The sequence below is a fragment of the Achroia grisella genome, unplaced genomic scaffold, assembly GCF_030625045.1.
Source record: "Achroia grisella isolate CSIRO2021 unplaced genomic scaffold, CSIRO_AGI_Agris_v1 utg359, whole genome shotgun sequence".
Taxonomy (NCBI): Eukaryota; Metazoa; Arthropoda; class Insecta; order Lepidoptera; family Pyralidae; genus Achroia; species Achroia grisella.
Window position 1 is genome coordinate 1427356 of NW_026712817.1, and position 18138 is coordinate 1445493.

An 18138-nucleotide genomic window follows, 5' to 3' on the forward strand; every position below is an offset into this window, starting at 1 on the left:
TAGTCGAGTGTAGAAGCAATTGTTGGTATTTAAAAGTATATATGTAACCAATAAAAAAATATGTCGTTTTAAAAGGGTTAACCTGGACTGAATGTGTTAACAATGACTGCCACACATTTACTATGGAGTCATATTTTGAACATAAATGTTACTATACAATTTATAAATTGCATTGTTAATCACAGTTTTAATCTTGGCGCCAACTGGTCTGAAATAGTACACGATAAAGAGTTATTTGACTGTGACATAGACTACTAATGAGCAACCGTGGTTTTATTTATAAAAGAATACGAACCCAGTCAACAGTACGATGTAGCATAACAAGTAATAAGTACACGAGTTTACATATTTTTAAATACCACTAATCACTTCTACATATAAAAAAAATACATTCAATTCGTGTTGTGCAACATCTTATCTTAGTTCATAAATTATTAATTACATAAGGCAGTTTATAACTGAAAAACACTCATAACATTTAGAACCCAAAGGCATTTCTATGACAATACATAAAAAGGAAGGAAAATAACCTAATAAAGTAATATAATAAGCAGCATGAGAGGCAGTAACATTATATTATGACGAATCCTAATATTATCAGTCTATCAAGTACAGATTGTGTGTCCTTACCAATGACAAAAATACAGTGTACTTAGACAGGAGGCAAACGTATATATAGATAGCAAATCAAACATCCTGTCAGATCTATTCCCCGTTCAAATCAAACGGGGATCGAAATTACGACGGCCTGAGCTGAGGTACGAACCCATAGTAGTGCCTTCTTACAAAAATCGTATCCGTGAGGCGAGAGTTGGCCTTCAGCCGCTCCATAAGTACTTCCGCGTGTTGGAGTGCCATCTGCACTCGTCCCCTATCATTTGGTGTAGGTGTAAAGGCCAGCTACAGCCAAAAGCATTACAGTAGTCCGAAAAAAAAACTACTGTATCCATGTTATCACAATGTCCAGCGTCTTTCTTATATTAATGTAGTGATCGCTACTTTATCGATAACTTGTTTACCCCTATCTAGTACACTTCTTATTGTAAGTACCCTCTTAATGACAAATAATACTTTAATAATTTATATAGCCAGAAATGGAACCTGGTTATGGCTCACATCTTATAGAGATAATTTATAACCTCTGTAGCATTCATATTCAAGTATAAAAGCATATGTAGAAATTGTTTACTTACTATTCCCAGTTTCAATTTTATGTTGAATTTAAAACTATAGAAATGTCATATATCATTTAGATGAAAGTTATGGAATACATTAAGAGAGTCACATAACATGATAGTATAAATTGCGCATACAAACTAATTTAAGAATCTTACCCATGGCTTTATCATATATATCAGAGAAGCAGGTCCTTAATATCCATCACGATTTCATATTAAGACACACAATCAACCTACGAAAAGCTATTCTCAATGTATACACAGTATAAAAAGGAACGTGTCACGAATGTCATAGAATTGATTTTTGAATGACAGTCTAACTGAAGAAGTAAACTGACTTGAGCACACTCTTGAGATCAAAGTCACCTTTGCTTGGTACTTTCTTCAGTAAGTTATTGACGCGTCTCTTGTTCGCTGCGCCAGGGGCGGAGTCTTGAAGCTCACTAAAAATATATACATAATAATTGATATAGCATACGAAACCAAAGTTTTTACCCTTTGACAAACGAAGAACAGACCATCAGCTATTTATTCTAAGGGACCGCAAGCTAGGAGATCAATTTCTTCCTAGTTAAAAATTTCTAAGATGGTTATGAAAGTTGTATTACGAATCATAGTTGAAAGTAACCTGCGGTTAGAATATAAGAAATATCATTGATCAAATGACGCAAACCTTGGATTTATTACTTATATATATATATATATATATATATATATATATATATATATATATATTATATATATATATATATATATATATATATATATCTATATATATGTATCTGTTTGTACGAGTCTAGATTTTTCTATGCACATTATATTACATATGAACATATTATAAGCATAACATATAACTTCGGAGCTAGATGGCGCTGTGCTAACGCATCTAAATATAAGTATTCAGGTATATTTTTTATTTATATATTAAGTATCACATACCTGTAATCGTAACTGTATCGCTTGACAAGATATTCCGATAAGTCGTCTAATATTGGCTGAGAATGTAGGGCGACGAACTGTTCACGACAAATCTGAAAGCAAAAAAATATAACGTTATATTTTTTTTCTTATGAATGATAATGGAATGCTATTGGGGCACTAGTGGAGGATGATAAGATGAGCGTGAGGTCACTTTAGTTAGTCCGTAGTGTTGAATTAGCCATAAATTTATCACAACGGTGTACAGGCAGAAACACGTAGAGGTCAACCTGACAAGGTTTACTGCTAGCAATGGGTGGATTTACCACATTACTAATAATCTCCTTCACCCCATTAGAACGATATGTCAGCACCATAGACATCATAAAATAAACTGTAGTAGCCTTTGTGGGTTCCCATATGTGTGGATTAAGATGGCTTCCATGCCTAGTAATGTCACTGCTATATTAACATTACACTCTATGTGTAGATCTTTTCACATTTGGGAATTTCAACAAAGTGTGATGTGACGTTCTATTCCTAAATCTAATAAACATAATTATCTACATAATAACGAAAATTGTTTTAATTTTACTTGAAAAAAATCTATAACATTAATAAATTTGCAAATATATGAATATCAACTAGGGAGTAGGAGTTTCTCAAATGTAATCAATCAGCCGTGATTACGATTGGAGTTGAATTCTTAAAGAGAAAGAGACCGGAGGGGTCTCTCAAAAAAACCATGTAAAGCATTCGTGTGACGTAATTCATGATTGTCTTTAATATTAGTTGTTAATGGTTACCTCGTTCATAGTATCGACGGTGTCCGGATGTGTCCAGAAGCAGTCGTGTACGGAGACGAAGGTGATGCCGCGCGCCTGGCAGTGCAGCCCCGTCAGCATCATGTGCGACGAGTCCAGCGAGTGGATGAAGTTCGGAGGGAACGCATTACGCTGTTTCATCGTACATGGACGCCTGCACCACAACATATACGTATTGTTATATAGTTGGAATGCCAAACAAGCTTTTGTTTATAGCATAGGGGACAAATGAGCGGTCACCTGATGGTAAGTAATTACTGCCGCTCATGAACCGCAAAACTAAATGAAAATTACAAGTGCGTTGCCGGCCTTTTAAGCTGTTTTCTCGAAGGTAGAGTATCGTATCTGTTCGGAAATACCATTGCTGGAAAGTGATTCCACAATGTGGTTGTGCGTGGCAATAAGTAAAGCTGACGGCCCACCTGATGGTAAGTGGTAACCATAGCTAATATATAGGCAATATAAAGGCACTATGTACATAATGTAATCTATCATGTGCCACTCGCAGTACCACTCATGTGTTGCCATTCCAGAAGAATAAGATGTCTTGACTCTTATCTTGTAATTTCACTGCATAATTTTCACTTTACAACCTTCACTTTGAAACACAGCTTAGAATACAGGCTGATTGGCAGCTAATATAGGGCATATAAAGTTAATTGAAAACATGTTATTATTGAAAATAGTCATTACTGTCTTAATATTCGATTCGGTAATAAATATGCAGCGTGTTACCGTGGTTGGTTATTGTATATTAATCCTTTGTCCTCCCAACATCCATCCTTACCTTTTCTTTATATACAGAGTTAGTTATAAAGTATATATTAACCTAAAAGCCCAAAGTGTTTTATGAGTATTCTTATTATACTCATAAAACACTTTAACAAAGAAACAAAGTGAAAATTGGTATTGAAAAATAATGTGGAATACATTATTTCTTATGAAACTTTAATCAGTTTCACGAGTAATATAGACTTAAGAATTTGTATACATTTAACAACTAACTTTGTTTAAATTCTACAGTCAAAAAAATCAAAGTTTAGACATACACTTTTGTTAGGATCGAAATATGTTGAAGTGTATTCAATATGAGTACAGCTGCCTTTACAAGGCACGTTCATAAACGCGCGCGCGGGAAAACCAGGGCGATTGCATTTAACTATTTTTTATATCTTATATACAAAATTCTCGTGTCACAGTTTTCGTTCCCATACTCTTCCGAAACGGCTTGACCGATTCTCATGAAATTTTGTGAGCGTATTGAGTAGGTCTGAGAATCGGCCAACATCTATTTTTCATCCCCATAAATGTTAGGGGTAGTCCACCCCTAATTTTTTTTTTATTTTATGCCAAAACAACGTTTGCCGGGATAGCTAGTATTTATTTAAATTTTAATATGCAAATACAATATATAAATGTACATATGGCGAACTTAACATCTTAGGGCGTTCTCTTTCAGTCAACCATAAGGCAAACTGAGAAGTTAGTAAGCGGCGTATTATAGGACAAACACTTAAGTGATAACTTTATTTTATTTTTCATGCTCACTCCTTCTGTCTTTGCTTCATATTGAGATGTCTGTCATTTAGCAATTATAATTAATTATTACAAAAAGATGCTAAAGTACGCACAATTGAAGAATGTGCTGTTTCCACATTTACACGTACATTCTTTCCTGCATGAAATCACACTCGCGCTTGAAAGAGCATAAGTGTTAAGGTAACTTATATAGTAATAATATATTATGTTTAAATAGGTGGTAGAGTTACATGTGGAGGTCGAGCGGCGCGCGCAGGGCGGCGGCGGGCGGCGCGCGGCGGTGGTAGGGCTGCACCACCGGCAGCCCCAGCGGCGTCACCCACTCCACGCTCTCCCCGCACACGCCTGAGATCACCCTGCCGACAACCACACATCCATGACCCTCCGATCGATCCCCGTCCGCCGTCCGACCGTTAGCACACCCTTGATACTTTCCGAGCGATCGACTCCCCGTCCGATTCAAGCGGGGATCGAATTTATGACGGCCCGAGCCGAGAGTTGGACCACATTTTTTATATCATATAGAAAAAATATTAAAAGACGATTCCCCCCAGGGATGATGACGGGGCGTCACCCACTCCACGTTTTCCCCGCACACGCTCGAGATCACCCTACGAATTCCAACACTTCCACATGTAGGGCCGGCTCCATGTTATTGTTAGATCAGCCCGCCTGTTTATGTTACGAGCACCACTACATCTTAAAATTGGTCCTCTGAAATGGCAACATTGTACTAAGGACGACAGATGATACCACCAAGTTACCACTCACCATTAAGAGTTAGCTTGTTTGCCATTCCAATTATATCAAAAAACTATAATTGTCCCACCTCAGTCGCACCTAAAGTATGATTATTAATTCCAGTCAGTAAAATGAAAGTGCAACTGTCACTGATTCAAAAATGGGTGACCCATTACAATAGTGATGTTCGACAATCAATAGACTTAGACATTTAGTCATGCTTTATTTTATTAGGTATCAAAGCGTTTTTTTTTATTGTTAAATATTTAATAAATACCGTATTAAATATTACGATTTTAGAAATATGGACCTTACCAGCATATTAAAATATCTCACTATAACATTATTACAAATGCTGGGAATAAATGTATAAAGAGATTCAGAGGAATTAACACTAGAATTTTTATTTATATAAAGCCAATTTGATATTGAATAAAAAAAATCTAGTCTCGACTAACTTTTATTGTTAAAACTTCATTGTACCTCATCACTATTTATTTGGGACTAAAAACCTGCAACACCGGAAATGTCATTTTACTGACTGGAATTAATAATCTTACTTTAGAATACTATACTCTGCAAGCCGTATTTAAATTAAATAAAATAGCAATGAAATAACAACGCCTGGAGACCTAACACATATCCCCTAAAAATGGGAACATAATAAATAATATTTTAAACAACCATAGGTAATATAGAATTTGTATAGGTATCAACGTCATACGTAAGTACGCTTATCTTTAATAATAGAATAGAATAATTCATACTTTGCGCAATCAGTGAACCAATCTTGAATGAGTTTAGTGGAGGTGAACATCTCTCTTAAACTGTCGAAGGTCTTCGTGGTCAAATATTGTGAGCATGTCCATACATGTTCCTTTGGAAATTCATCTATATCTGTAATAAAAGGTTTTGTTACACATTTTTTGTCCTTATTACGCGAAGTTGTTATATTAGTGTCTTTTTTTAGTTTAATTTTTCGGTTATATAAATTTTACCCTAATTGCAGTTTTTCTTTTTTAAATACATATATAAACTTATGTATTGTTCATTATAGAAAACAACATTTATTCAAAAGAGCAACAACAACAAGATTCTTGCTCATTCTTCCTGTGATGAGTCTGCTTTCTGAATTAATGGTAGAATTTAAGTAATATTATACAACTATTCAAAATTATTATATTAAGTTCATTTCGATAAAGACTATATCTCTTCTACTCTAAATACTACTCTAATTCTTCCAAAAGAAGCATGGAAATATTAAAGAATAGATAAATCTAGTATAATATAAAATACCAGCTCGATTTACTTATTTATTATTTTTTGCTATTTCTTCTTCTTAGTATTACCTTTAAGTTGCTTCGCAATCTGCAATCTGGCCCCGAAGCGTGTAACGCCATACACTGTGGTCATAACTGTCTGCTTAATGACCTTCCGCCGCACGAATCCTTCCAACACACGTGCCGCAGTCAACCCGCCCGCAGCGTCTCGAACGCGAGCCTCCTCTACCTGTAATATACCATGGGAGACATAAATGTCTTGCTATACCTGTTGTTATATTTATGTATGCCTGCTTACATTATGTATTTATGTTCGCAATTTTGTAGACCTCGGTGTGAGCAGCGCGAGTGAGGTAGTGAGGTAGTATAAGTGACGTACGAGCGCGGCGACGGCGCTGTAGACGTCCTGCGGGCGCGCGGCGGCGGCGAGGTTGACGGCGGCGGCGCCGGCCGCGTCCCCGCCCAGCGCCGCGTAGTGCTGCAGCCCGTTGCACGACCCGTCCTGGTGCACCGGGAACGCGCACATGTACTCTGAACACAACCGACGATTTCAACTATTATAAAATGCACCATGTCTTTTTTCAGTGACAAACATAAAAGTTTTTTTATTATAATTTTAAGGTAGTAGAAAATTTATGAATGAGGCTGTAATAACACTTATAAGAGAAGAAGAAGAAGTCGATCATTCTTGGCTTCTAAGAGTACAGAAAGCCTTCCGTCCTCTTAGAAGCTCATGATCAGCTTCAGTAGTATATTAGTAACATAAACTTTAGATATATTGTTAAGTTTTTCTACTATTTACTTGTACTAGATTAAGAAGCCAAATCTTCATGTAAACAAAATTAGGAATATAATCAAGTTTTATTGTTACCTTCCGGATTGGGCGATCTTATAGCGTTGGCGATCTCGATACAGCAGGCGAGAGTCTGCCACGGTTCCTCGGATTCCATCCACCAACCTTCACCATCCAATGGATGGTCCGCGGAATCCAGCATTTTGTCAGTTAGTTTTTCCGCAAGTTCCAATCTGTAAATAAAAAGGAAGTCGTAATACAAGTGTTTTCTATATTACTCATAATAGTGGTTAAGAACGAAGGAAAAAAATAGGAAATGACAAGTTGAAAAACTTGATATTTTCACTGTTCTCATGTGCTACATATACAAGATACAAGCAGGAAGCCGGAGAGTACCTCTCCTGGAGCGTGGAGCGCTTGGCGCGGCCGGAGAGGGCGAGCGCGTGCAGCCGCAGCCAGCGCAGGCCGCGGGCGCCGAGCGGGCGCGCGCGCGCGAACACCAGCAGCGCGCGCGCCGCGTCCGCGCCCAGCGCCGACACGTGCGGCGGGCACGCGTACACGCGCCCGCGGAAGTCCATGTTGTGCGCCAGCCAGAACCGACTGTCCCTGTACGAACACACCATACCTTATTTTTTTACCCGCTTGATAGCCGCGGGTTCGATTCCTCGCACGGCACGTTATCTGATACCCATAACACAAGCTTTAGCTAGCTTAACTTGGGTCTAGACGGCACCGTGGGAATAGTCCTGATATTATTATTTATTACCACGGAATACTAAAATATGTCAATTTTTAATATAATTGTACTAATCCGACCCATGGAGATTTTCTTCCATTACTCACCTGAAGTGGTTGGCCAGTGATAGTTTATATAGCGCGTCACACCAAAGTGAGTGCATTTCAGCGCGGGCGCGGTTTATAGCGATGCGACGCTTGAAAGCGTTCGCCGGTGAATTCGCATCAGCTCCGTCTCGTTCACCTGGTAGCCGGAATTGTTGCGGGTTGAGTGACGACGCCGGAGGAGGAATGTCGAGCTTCTTGTTTCCACCCGATCTGTAAAGTTACATTATTCACACATTTCACAAATATTTTGAACTCATTATTATTCAGAATATGACTAATAGAGAGAATAGGATCACAAATAGTGTACAGTTTCAATGTGTATATACCTAAACACATGGAGCTGTATGTCGAGTACCCGCTTGTTAATGGCCCACGGAACCTCGCCAAGTTGGTTGAGGCTGTCCAGTGCCGGATACAGTGTCTCTGGCGGCGCTTCCTCTAAGCGTTTCCACTGGTTCTGCACGTACAATGGCATTCTGCGAAAGATTTTAATTCTATTTATTTGCTTGTTACATAAAGATTACAATTTTGAGAAAATGAATAAATAAAATAAATTAAAATTACTAGGGATTAGAGGATTTTTATTAATTCAAAATACAGTATTGTAATTTCGTTTAGGACTGTGTCCCTGTGTCCCACGCCACTCGTAAGGTGGCGTGGGACACAGGGCGGGTATGCATGTACGGTGTACGAACAGCGTGGGACAGCAGGGCGGGGTGCACGTACCGTACGAGCGGCGTGGGCGTGAGCAGGTGGGCGCGCGAGGCGTGGGACAGCAGGGCGGGGTGCACGTACCGTACGAGCGGCGTGGGCGTGAGCAGGTGGCGCGCGCGAGGCGTGGGACAGCAGCGCGCGGGGTGCACGTACCGTACGAGCGGCGTGAGCGTGAGCAGGTGGGCGCGCGAGGCGTGGGACAGCAGGGCGGGGTGCACGTACCGTACGAGCGGCGTGGGCGTGAGCAGGTGGGCGCGCGAGGCGTGGGACAGCAGGGCGGGGTGCACGTACCGTACGAGCGGCGTGGGCGTGAGCAGGTGGGCGCGCGAGGCGTGGGACAGCAGGGCGGGGTGCACGTACCGTACGAGCGGCGTGGGCGTGAGCAGGTGGGCGCGCGAGGCGTGGGACAGCAGGGCGGGGTGCACGTACCGTACGAGCGGCGTGGGCGTGAGCAGGTGGGCGCGCGAGGCGTGGGACAGCAGGGCGGGGTGCACGTACCGTACGAGCGGCGTGGGCGTGAGCAGGTGGGCGCGCGAGGCGTGGGACAGCAGGGCGGGGTGCACGTACCGTACGAGCGGCGTGGGCGTGAGCAGGTGGGCGCGCGAGGCGTGGGACAGCAGGGCGGGGTGCACGTACCGTACGAGCGGCGTGGGCGTGAGCAGGTGGGCGCGCGAGGCGTGGGACAGCAGGGCGGGGTGCACGTACCGTACGAGCGGCGTGGGCGTGAGCAGGTGGGCGCGCGAGGCGTGGGACAGCAGGGCGGGGTGCACGTACCGTACGAGCGGCGTGGGCGTGAGCAGGTGGGCGCGCGAGGCGTGGGACAGCAGGGCGGGGTGCACGTACCGTACGAGCGGCGTGGGCGTGAGCAGGTGGGCGCGCGAGGCGTGGGACAGCAGGGCGGGGTGCACGTACCGTACGAGCGGCGTGGGCGTGAGCAGGTGGGCGCGCGAGGCGTGGGACAGCAGGGCGGGGTGCACGTACCGTACGAGCGGCGTGGGCGTGAGCAGGTGGGCGCGCGAGGCGTGGGACAGCAGGGCGGGGTGCACGTACCGTACGAGCGGCGTGGGCGTGAGCAGGTGGGCGCGCGAGGCGTGGGACAGCAGGGCGGGGTGCACGTACCGTACGAGCGGCGTGGGCGTGAGCAGGTGGGCGCGCGAGGCGTGGGACAGCAGGGCGGGGTGCACGTACCGTACGAGCGGCGTGGGCGTGAGCAGGTGGGCGCGCGAGGCGTGGGACAGCAGGGCGGGGTGCACGTACCGTACGAGCGGCGTGGGCGTGAGCAGGTGGGCGCGCGAGGCGTGGGACAGCCAGGGCGCGGGCGGCGCGAGGGCGGGCGCGAGGGCGGCGCGCACGCGCAGGCCGGGCCGCGCGCCGCCCGCCCACAGCCGCGCCAGCACCGGGTGCGGCTTCAGCTCGAGCCGCACCAGCCGGCCCCACGGCCGGTGCACCTTGTACACCGCCGGCAACAACCGCCTGTAACCCAGACACCAAATTGTGCATTTTAGTATTGCATTATTAACCACTGTTATATACTTCTTGCGATTTGATTGCGACAATAAAAAGTGTACTTACTCTTTAGCTTTCGACTTAAACATATTGACGTCGATCTTGATATCGTTGATAATAATGTTATAAAGGAACTTTCCAACATTTTGCCTCGTTTCCAAAGGCCATTGAATCTCTTCCATGTCCTGTGAATCACAATATCGAATGGTTAAAACCCCTGAAATTCGTCTAATCGCCACGACATCTAGTGACAAGTGTAGTATGGATACCCACACTACCCATAGCATGCTAAAACTGCACACGACCACCTGTACCGCGTATTATATATACCTCTAAATCCGTGGTGCTGCTGAATTGAGAACTGTCTGTAAGTGTAAAGTACTTAAATTTAAGTTTATTTAAATAAATAATTTTCTAGAAATAATTAATTTTCTATTCTAGATGTGTGTAGTGTGTTGTATGTCGGCAGTGAGCAATGAGCAATGGGCAGTGGACAGTTTGTAGTGTAATACACACAGTACACCTATTGTGTGCATGGGGCACACTGTCCAATAGTAATAGGCAAACTCTCCAACCAACCCATGGCCATTCCAACTTCACGGTTATACTGGCCGAAACGCGGGAGGTGCGCTTTCGCGCATCGCTCTTGACACCCGACAAGTTATTTAATCTACAATCCTTGTCCCTAGTGCACATTCTCCCCTTTCTGGGGCAGTAGACTCCACAGCAACAGCAGTTGAGACTTCGGTGCCGGGCAGCACTCCATCTTCTTCCGGATACTTCCGAATGTCTTCTGTGCTTCCTGATGCCGCTCCACGTGTCATCCTCTCCGACCCGCTCCGCCTCCCATGCCACTGATGCGCGAACTCCCGTAGCCGTCTAAAATTCTCCACCGAAGACACGAGATCCTGGTAGTAGACTACAATAGTAATAGGCAGTGGGCAGTGTATCGTGTGCAGTGGGTAATGAGCAATTAGCAGACTATCCACTACCCAAGTATGCAGTGTACGTACCAGGCTGGCGCCGTCGCGGTGACGGTGCAGGAGCGCCTGCCAGGCCTGCCGGCAGTTGTACGCGCGCCCGCTCTCGTCGACCGCCGTCCGCTTCACGTACCACTCGCAGTATTTCTCGTAGATCCGTTCGATCTTTGCCAACGCCCCATTCTTACGGTATTGATCGATTTGATACCTGCATTTCAGGAAGCAATTTTTTTTTGTCGTTAAATTCGTATGTTAGGAAAGATCTAAATTACACAAATTTTGTCAACGTGATTTCTATTTTTTTTTTGTGACAGAAAAATAATCTATTAAAAAATAGTAAATTTATCGTAACATAATAATAACTAATAGGTACTAACTTGTGATAAACTTGTGTGCCCAAATCACGTTGCAGCAACTTAAATGTAGGACTGTATGTTTCACTGCCATCCACTAACTTACTTAGTTCGCCCATTATTAAATCTACAAACTGGTCCACCTGAAGGACAAAATTTACTATTATAATATAATTTTAATTATAACCAAAGTATAGATTAAATAAATATTCATGATTGTTTTCTTAGATGGTAAATTCAGTCGATGTCGTGCTGAACGTAACACATGTAACATTTCGTTCGTCTTATTTGAATTCATCGTGACAGGCGAGCCTACCATAGTCTGTCAAATTACTTTAGTTAGATATAAACGGTCCCACCTTCGTAGAAAGAGTCTATTTAACAGTTTTCTTGGTGCCGGTCAGATTTCAACTCACGACCAATCAAGTCTGTGTAGTTAATGTCTTGGCACAAAACTCTGTAAATATAGTATAGTATAACAGTAAGAAAGTAATAATAAATTGATGATTACCTCTAAAACCTTCAAGTAAGGGTATAAAGTGATAGCAGTATGAGATGCAACACTTTGGGATTTGAGAGTTCCTAGATTTCTCACAAAAGCTTCTTTGATCACCTGCCGCCACCGATCTTCGGTTTCTTTTAGTTTTTCTCTCTATATGTGATCATGGAGAACAAACAGAATCGTTAAATAATATAAACGAATAATGAAAACAACATCTTCATACATACTATTGATTGGGATTTTTTTACCACCAATGAATTAAAAAAATCTACACTAAAAAATAACCACTACTCCTAACAGAATTTGTATGATCATAAATCAGGCAAAAGCCATTTGGTTACAGAATCAATGATATTGACTAACAAACACAAAAAAGCTACTGTCAATTTAAGAACATTTGTTAGGCTGAAATCTTTTGGTTACCGGAATCAATACTAACAAGTATTGCTTTCGGAGACCAAATGTTGCTGTAATTCATAACTCGATGTACAAATTAATTAAATTATAAATAACTTACACAAAACTTAACAGTTGGTGATGATTCATCTTTAATATCAATATTTTGTACTTCTATTTCCCCCTTTATTTCGATATCCATTTGCTCTTTGCCCATTTTTATTAATTCCTCCAAAGACACAACACCTTCAGCTGGAGAACTATTAAGTCCTTCCCTAGCTTCTGTTTCAGTTAATTTTAATCTCTCCATCAATGCGCAATTATAGTCAAGAATAGGAGGGGTGTATTGGGGTTCAAAATCAGGTTGTATCCTTTGAATAGCTTGTAGAACCATCTCTCGTTGATCATAGAGAAAGTTAGTCTTATCCATTAAGTCATTTAAATGTATCCCCTAAAATAAAATAATTTATAAACATTTCAAATAACTACGTAACATGAAGTCTAAAGAACTTTATATAGTTTGATGTTAAGTTTCCATTATTATAAAGAATTGTTACAAATATAGTGTCTAGAGTTCATTGTGTTTTTAATGATTAGAAGCGCCAATAGTTGTATAAACATAATATACAATATTATTTTCTTAAAACATATATGCTTAACATAAAATATTAATTTTTAAAACAATAGATTATAATACCTTATCTTCCATCTGTCCACGGTAACTTTCCAATACTGAATTTTTGTCCTCCACACTACTTCTTTCTATACACTCAAACACCGCGGCGTAAGTTTGCGCAGATCTTTCTATCCCGTCCTCTGACATAAATGAGAGTAATTCCTTCATATTTTCTGTTTCGCCCTGAGAAAATTGTAATAGGTATTACGAATTTACGATCCACGAAAAAAATAAAAAAATCTAAACTTTTAGTATTATAAAGATAATAATATTAGTTTTATAAATATATTAATATACTATACTAGATCAGAACTGTCCAAACTATCTATCTAAGCGAATAAAAATTACTAAATCTATTGAGGGGCCGCAGAATGTGGGTAAAAACAAGATGTAGGTATATATATTATATTACTTTATTACTGCATTAATTTATCTTTTACAATTAAGTCAACATGAAGATGAATATTGGCTAGATGCGGCACATGCTTATAAGAGCAGAGAAGAAAATAATTTGGTCATCAAATCATTTTGGAATACAAAAAAATCAAATTGAATGTACATAAATTTAAATAAAGAAAAAAAAATTGCGTGCCATATAAAATTAAGCCGCGGGCCATGGTTTGGACAGCACTGCTTTAAATGATTACAGATATAATGACGACAGCTGCGGTTAGGTTTATCATCATCATCAGAATAGAAACACATTTACCACAGCATAACATCAACATGATACTGAAGAATATAATAAATATTATTAATATCATAAGATATCATGAACATATTGCTTCTATAATTTGTATATTTATTACAATGATACTGTTATAAACAATCAGCTACATTTAATTATTTGATAAATATTTTTTATATTATATTAACGATAATTTTCACATAAATAATTTGTTTTTATGGGTCTTTGGTAAGATAATGTTTGTCCCAATTTAGATATTTATCTCATGAGAGTGTAATGTACTTTATAGCTGATCACTCAATATAACTGCCTTATAATGAAATAATCATATATTTATTGTAGAAAGTACTTACCATTGAAGCATATCCATGCAAGAGAGTGTTGTATATTTTGACGTCAGTGACTTTAGGATGGTCTGGTACCCTAGAACCCCGTTGTCTGTAATACTGAAGAACTTTACGACCCTGTTAAAAGAATTTTATTTTTCTAACATACATAATGGAACAAACGTTTATCATTTATCAGAGGATTTAAAATTTGTTATTATTATTATAATTAAATTCTAATTTACATAATATAGGGCTGCTTGAGTCCCACAAGAAATTGTTTATAAATACATACAATTATTATTATAGTATATTGTACCGACTATAATAGTCATTATATCTAAGTGAGTATAATTTAGGGAATATGTTTCACATAAAGCTACATCAATCACGATAAAACTAATAAGTATTTACTGCAAGAGGTCATCACAATTGATGCAAAATTTAGAATGATATTTCCTAATAAATATCACTCCTATGATCGATTTTACGTTATAATACAAAAAAAATCTATCTTACTAGAGAATATCGAATAGTAATCCCCTTTTTGTAAGTTGGTTGACAATACATACATCATGTCATGATAATAATAACATGATACCAAATTTGAACTTTATCAGAAGTACAATGTAGCATACAATATCTAGCTTATCAGTCATGATTTGCAGATAGCAACTAGATAACAGCTCAGTAACAATCTGGGTCAAATATATAGTTTTTGCATACATTATTATTAAACTTATGGCATATTCAACTTCGATATCTGTTTCTGCTCTATGGAGTTACAGAACATGAAATATTTAAATATATATATATAAATTAAAATCTTTCCTCATTTTAACATATAAAAATATATTTCCGTTAGTCATTCCTTTATATGAAAACAAATTAACTTAATTCACCAAGTTTTTTGATATTTAAAAATGAAAAAAATAGAACTGAATCTTAGGAAACTTCAGAAAACTTAATTCTGCACATTTGGTAGTTCGTATGGACCAAGACAATGCATCCCTCAGATTGGCTGTCTTAGTGTATGTTACTAGTTTACAGTATACTTGTATAAAGTAATAATTAGTAAAATAAAGTAAGTAAGTAGTAAAGTTAACCTCATGCACCATGCGTAGCGAGCATAACACATTGAGGTGCGCAGCAAGGGTAGAATGCAGCGCGAGCTGGCGACCGCGGCGGTGCAGGGATTTCCTATCTTGTTTCATATTCAACTCCTGCTGGGCGCGACGTCGTTCCCGGAGCTCCTTTTTACGTTTCTGTGCTTCTTTTCTGTAAAGAAGAAGCAGTAAATTTTAAAATCACAGATGTACAACAGACAGAGATGTAACAGAAATAATCCGATAGATGGCAGTAAAGTTGCCACCTTCATCTACCTCATTTGGGATGTAATTGTTAATAATTAATTTATTATTTTTTAATTATCAAAACAAGATATGTGTCAAATGTGACAATACCACTAATAATTTATTTTTTTGTTTAACAGTACCTTATAATATAATCTATTAATTTTTCCTTTTTTATGCTGCTAATATTGTTATATTACAATCTAAGGTGTCTTATTTTACTGAAATAGTTATATCCTTTTCAAGTGATAGGGCTGGTTGAATGAATCAGCTAGATATAGAGGCAATCCATGTATCTTTCCACCACTTTCCATTATTAGTAAGGACTAGCAAAAAGATACATAGACTGTTTCTAAGGAGTTAGGAGTGTATAATGCAAATTAATATGTGGGAGTCATTGATATGGCTGGCTGTTATAGTAAATACAACACTTTTTATGACTTTACTATCACAAAGTTAGTTAAATAAAAGTACTTTTATAAAGAACAAATTTTTGATAGTACACAGGATCAAACCTCTTGATCTCTCTTATCCTCTTATCATGTGGAGCAGTGAACATTAAATAGGTCATTTTCTCATTTGATTATTTTTTAATAGATGTTATTGAATATGATTAATATAATTGTTTATGGCCTGTGTATAAAGGCTTTATTCAAATACTACAGTGTACAACTATGCAATTAATTAGATTTATGATTTTTTCAAATATTAGTAATAACAGAATTATGATACAAATAAATTTATATCGAAAACATTTGATTTTATATTATGTATATTATAGAAATATACATATTCATTTCAATTTGAAATTGAATTAATATTTTTATAACAATTTCAATAATATACTCACGCTTTTTGGACTTTAAAACTTTTCACCATTGGGGTTTCTCCAGGATCTCCAGGATCAAAGTCCATATCTTCATGACCCTCAATTACTTCACTGTGTAATGCAGCATCATCACCAAAATCATCCAAAACTGGATAAGCTAATCCCTGTGCTCTGTAATTTAAATTATTAGCTTAATTTTAGGCATTTACATTCAGATATTTGATCGCTTATTTACATAATTTTTACAAAAAAATAAACTCTAACACTGTGAATATAATAAACAAATTATGATTATATATTTATAAACACAAAGTACAAAAAAAACTGTACTTTTTCTACACTTGTATTAATTCAAATAATGTACTCACTGCATGTTTGATATGTGTGTCATAAGTTCCTGGTCATAGCTATCTAATTGATTTTCTATAAACAGCTCTCTAAAGACTGCATGAGGACTCTTTGGTAGGGACTGTAGTTCAGAACTGTTCTCCACACCTATAATTCCTTTCGTAGATGTATTAATATCAAACTGCTGATTCAAACCTTCATTAATAGCATACCTAAGGTCTTGCAACTTTTGATCATACAGAGTAGTCTTTCTAAAATCATAGTAACTTGCCTTCACCATATCTATATCATGTTTTGTTTTAAATTTGTTTTCTAACCGCGGTATTGTGAGATTTGTATATACTAAGGCACACTTATCATCTTCTAACAAAATTTCGTTAATTACAGGTGGAGATGACAGCTTCAGTATTTTCTCTCTAACACTTTGCAGTAATTCTGGATCAACTTGCGTTATACCTGGTGATTTAGTTTCTGTTTTTGCATTGTTTGTTAACTGATGAAGTTGACCTAATGATACAGGACTAGCAGCTAATTTTGATAGTTGTGATGCACGCAATTTACTAATAGATACTTTAGTTTCTGTCATTTCTTTCTCACCAACTGAAATATAATGTAAATATAGTCCATTTTATTCCCCATTCATGTTTATGAAACATTACTATGTAGAGGTTACAAATAAACAATATATAAACAAAACAAACCTTGCAATAATTCCCCATATTTCTTGTAACTTTTGTGTTTCACCTTTTTCCTTAGCGATTTCAAAGCACTAACAGTCCGCGTTGATTGATGTCTAACATGATTATATTTTTCTGGAACGGCACCGAAAAGTTACGCAATTAGAATTTAGGTTATGTTTATAAAAATTATACACCAATACAAACATTAGAATCCAACAAGAACGGTACGTAAATGGTAATACTACCTGTATTGTAGGCTCCAAAAATATTTTTCTGACAAAATGAACATTTAATTTCGGAAAAGTTTGTACTGTGAAGTAAGTTACTGGATGGCAATGAAATTCCGTATAAACTATTATGGTACATATTCCTAGCAGAAGCGATTCGATGCATGCTGTCTTAGTTAATTTAATAACTGGTGTAAATAGTTCTGATTCATAGGAATAAATTATTTAGTAAAAACATTAGAAACCACGTGAAAAATATTTCAAACCAAATCACAGACAAACAATTGTTTAGTTTGACACCAACCAAAAGCCAGAGAGTACTGATCACAGAACACCAATGGTACTGACTAGGTACCACAGAACACCGATATCCTTGCTAGGTACTGTCTGCTGATTGACACTGTTATTCAATTATAGACCAACTTTTTTTTTAAAGATCTGAGAA

General features: G+C 38.7%; 1 protein-coding gene across 1 annotated transcript; it reads right to left on the reverse strand.

The window, feature by feature from the left end:
* Positions 1-1294: 1294 nt before the first annotated feature.
* LOC131843952 (DNA-directed RNA polymerase, mitochondrial) lies at positions 1295-17957 on the reverse strand. The gene is made up of 24 exons (XM_059192737.1): positions 17712-17957; positions 17488-17598; positions 16807-17386; positions 16460-16609; positions 15364-15535; positions 14285-14395; positions 13265-13426; positions 12689-13018; positions 12181-12321; positions 11694-11812; positions 11350-11524; positions 10403-10521; positions 10088-10303; positions 8443-8592; positions 8117-8326; positions 7670-7879; positions 7352-7506; positions 6860-7011; positions 6550-6709; positions 5968-6097; positions 4690-4815; positions 2903-3074; positions 2118-2209; positions 1295-1621 (listed from the first exon to the last, which is right to left on the reverse strand). The coding sequence occupies exons 1-24, from the start codon at positions 17857-17859 to the stop codon at positions 1495-1497; spliced, it is 4218 nt and encodes a 1405-aa protein (XP_059048720.1). The 5' UTR covers positions 17860-17957; the 3' UTR covers positions 1295-1494.
* Between the last annotated feature and the right edge of the window lie 181 nt (positions 17958-18138).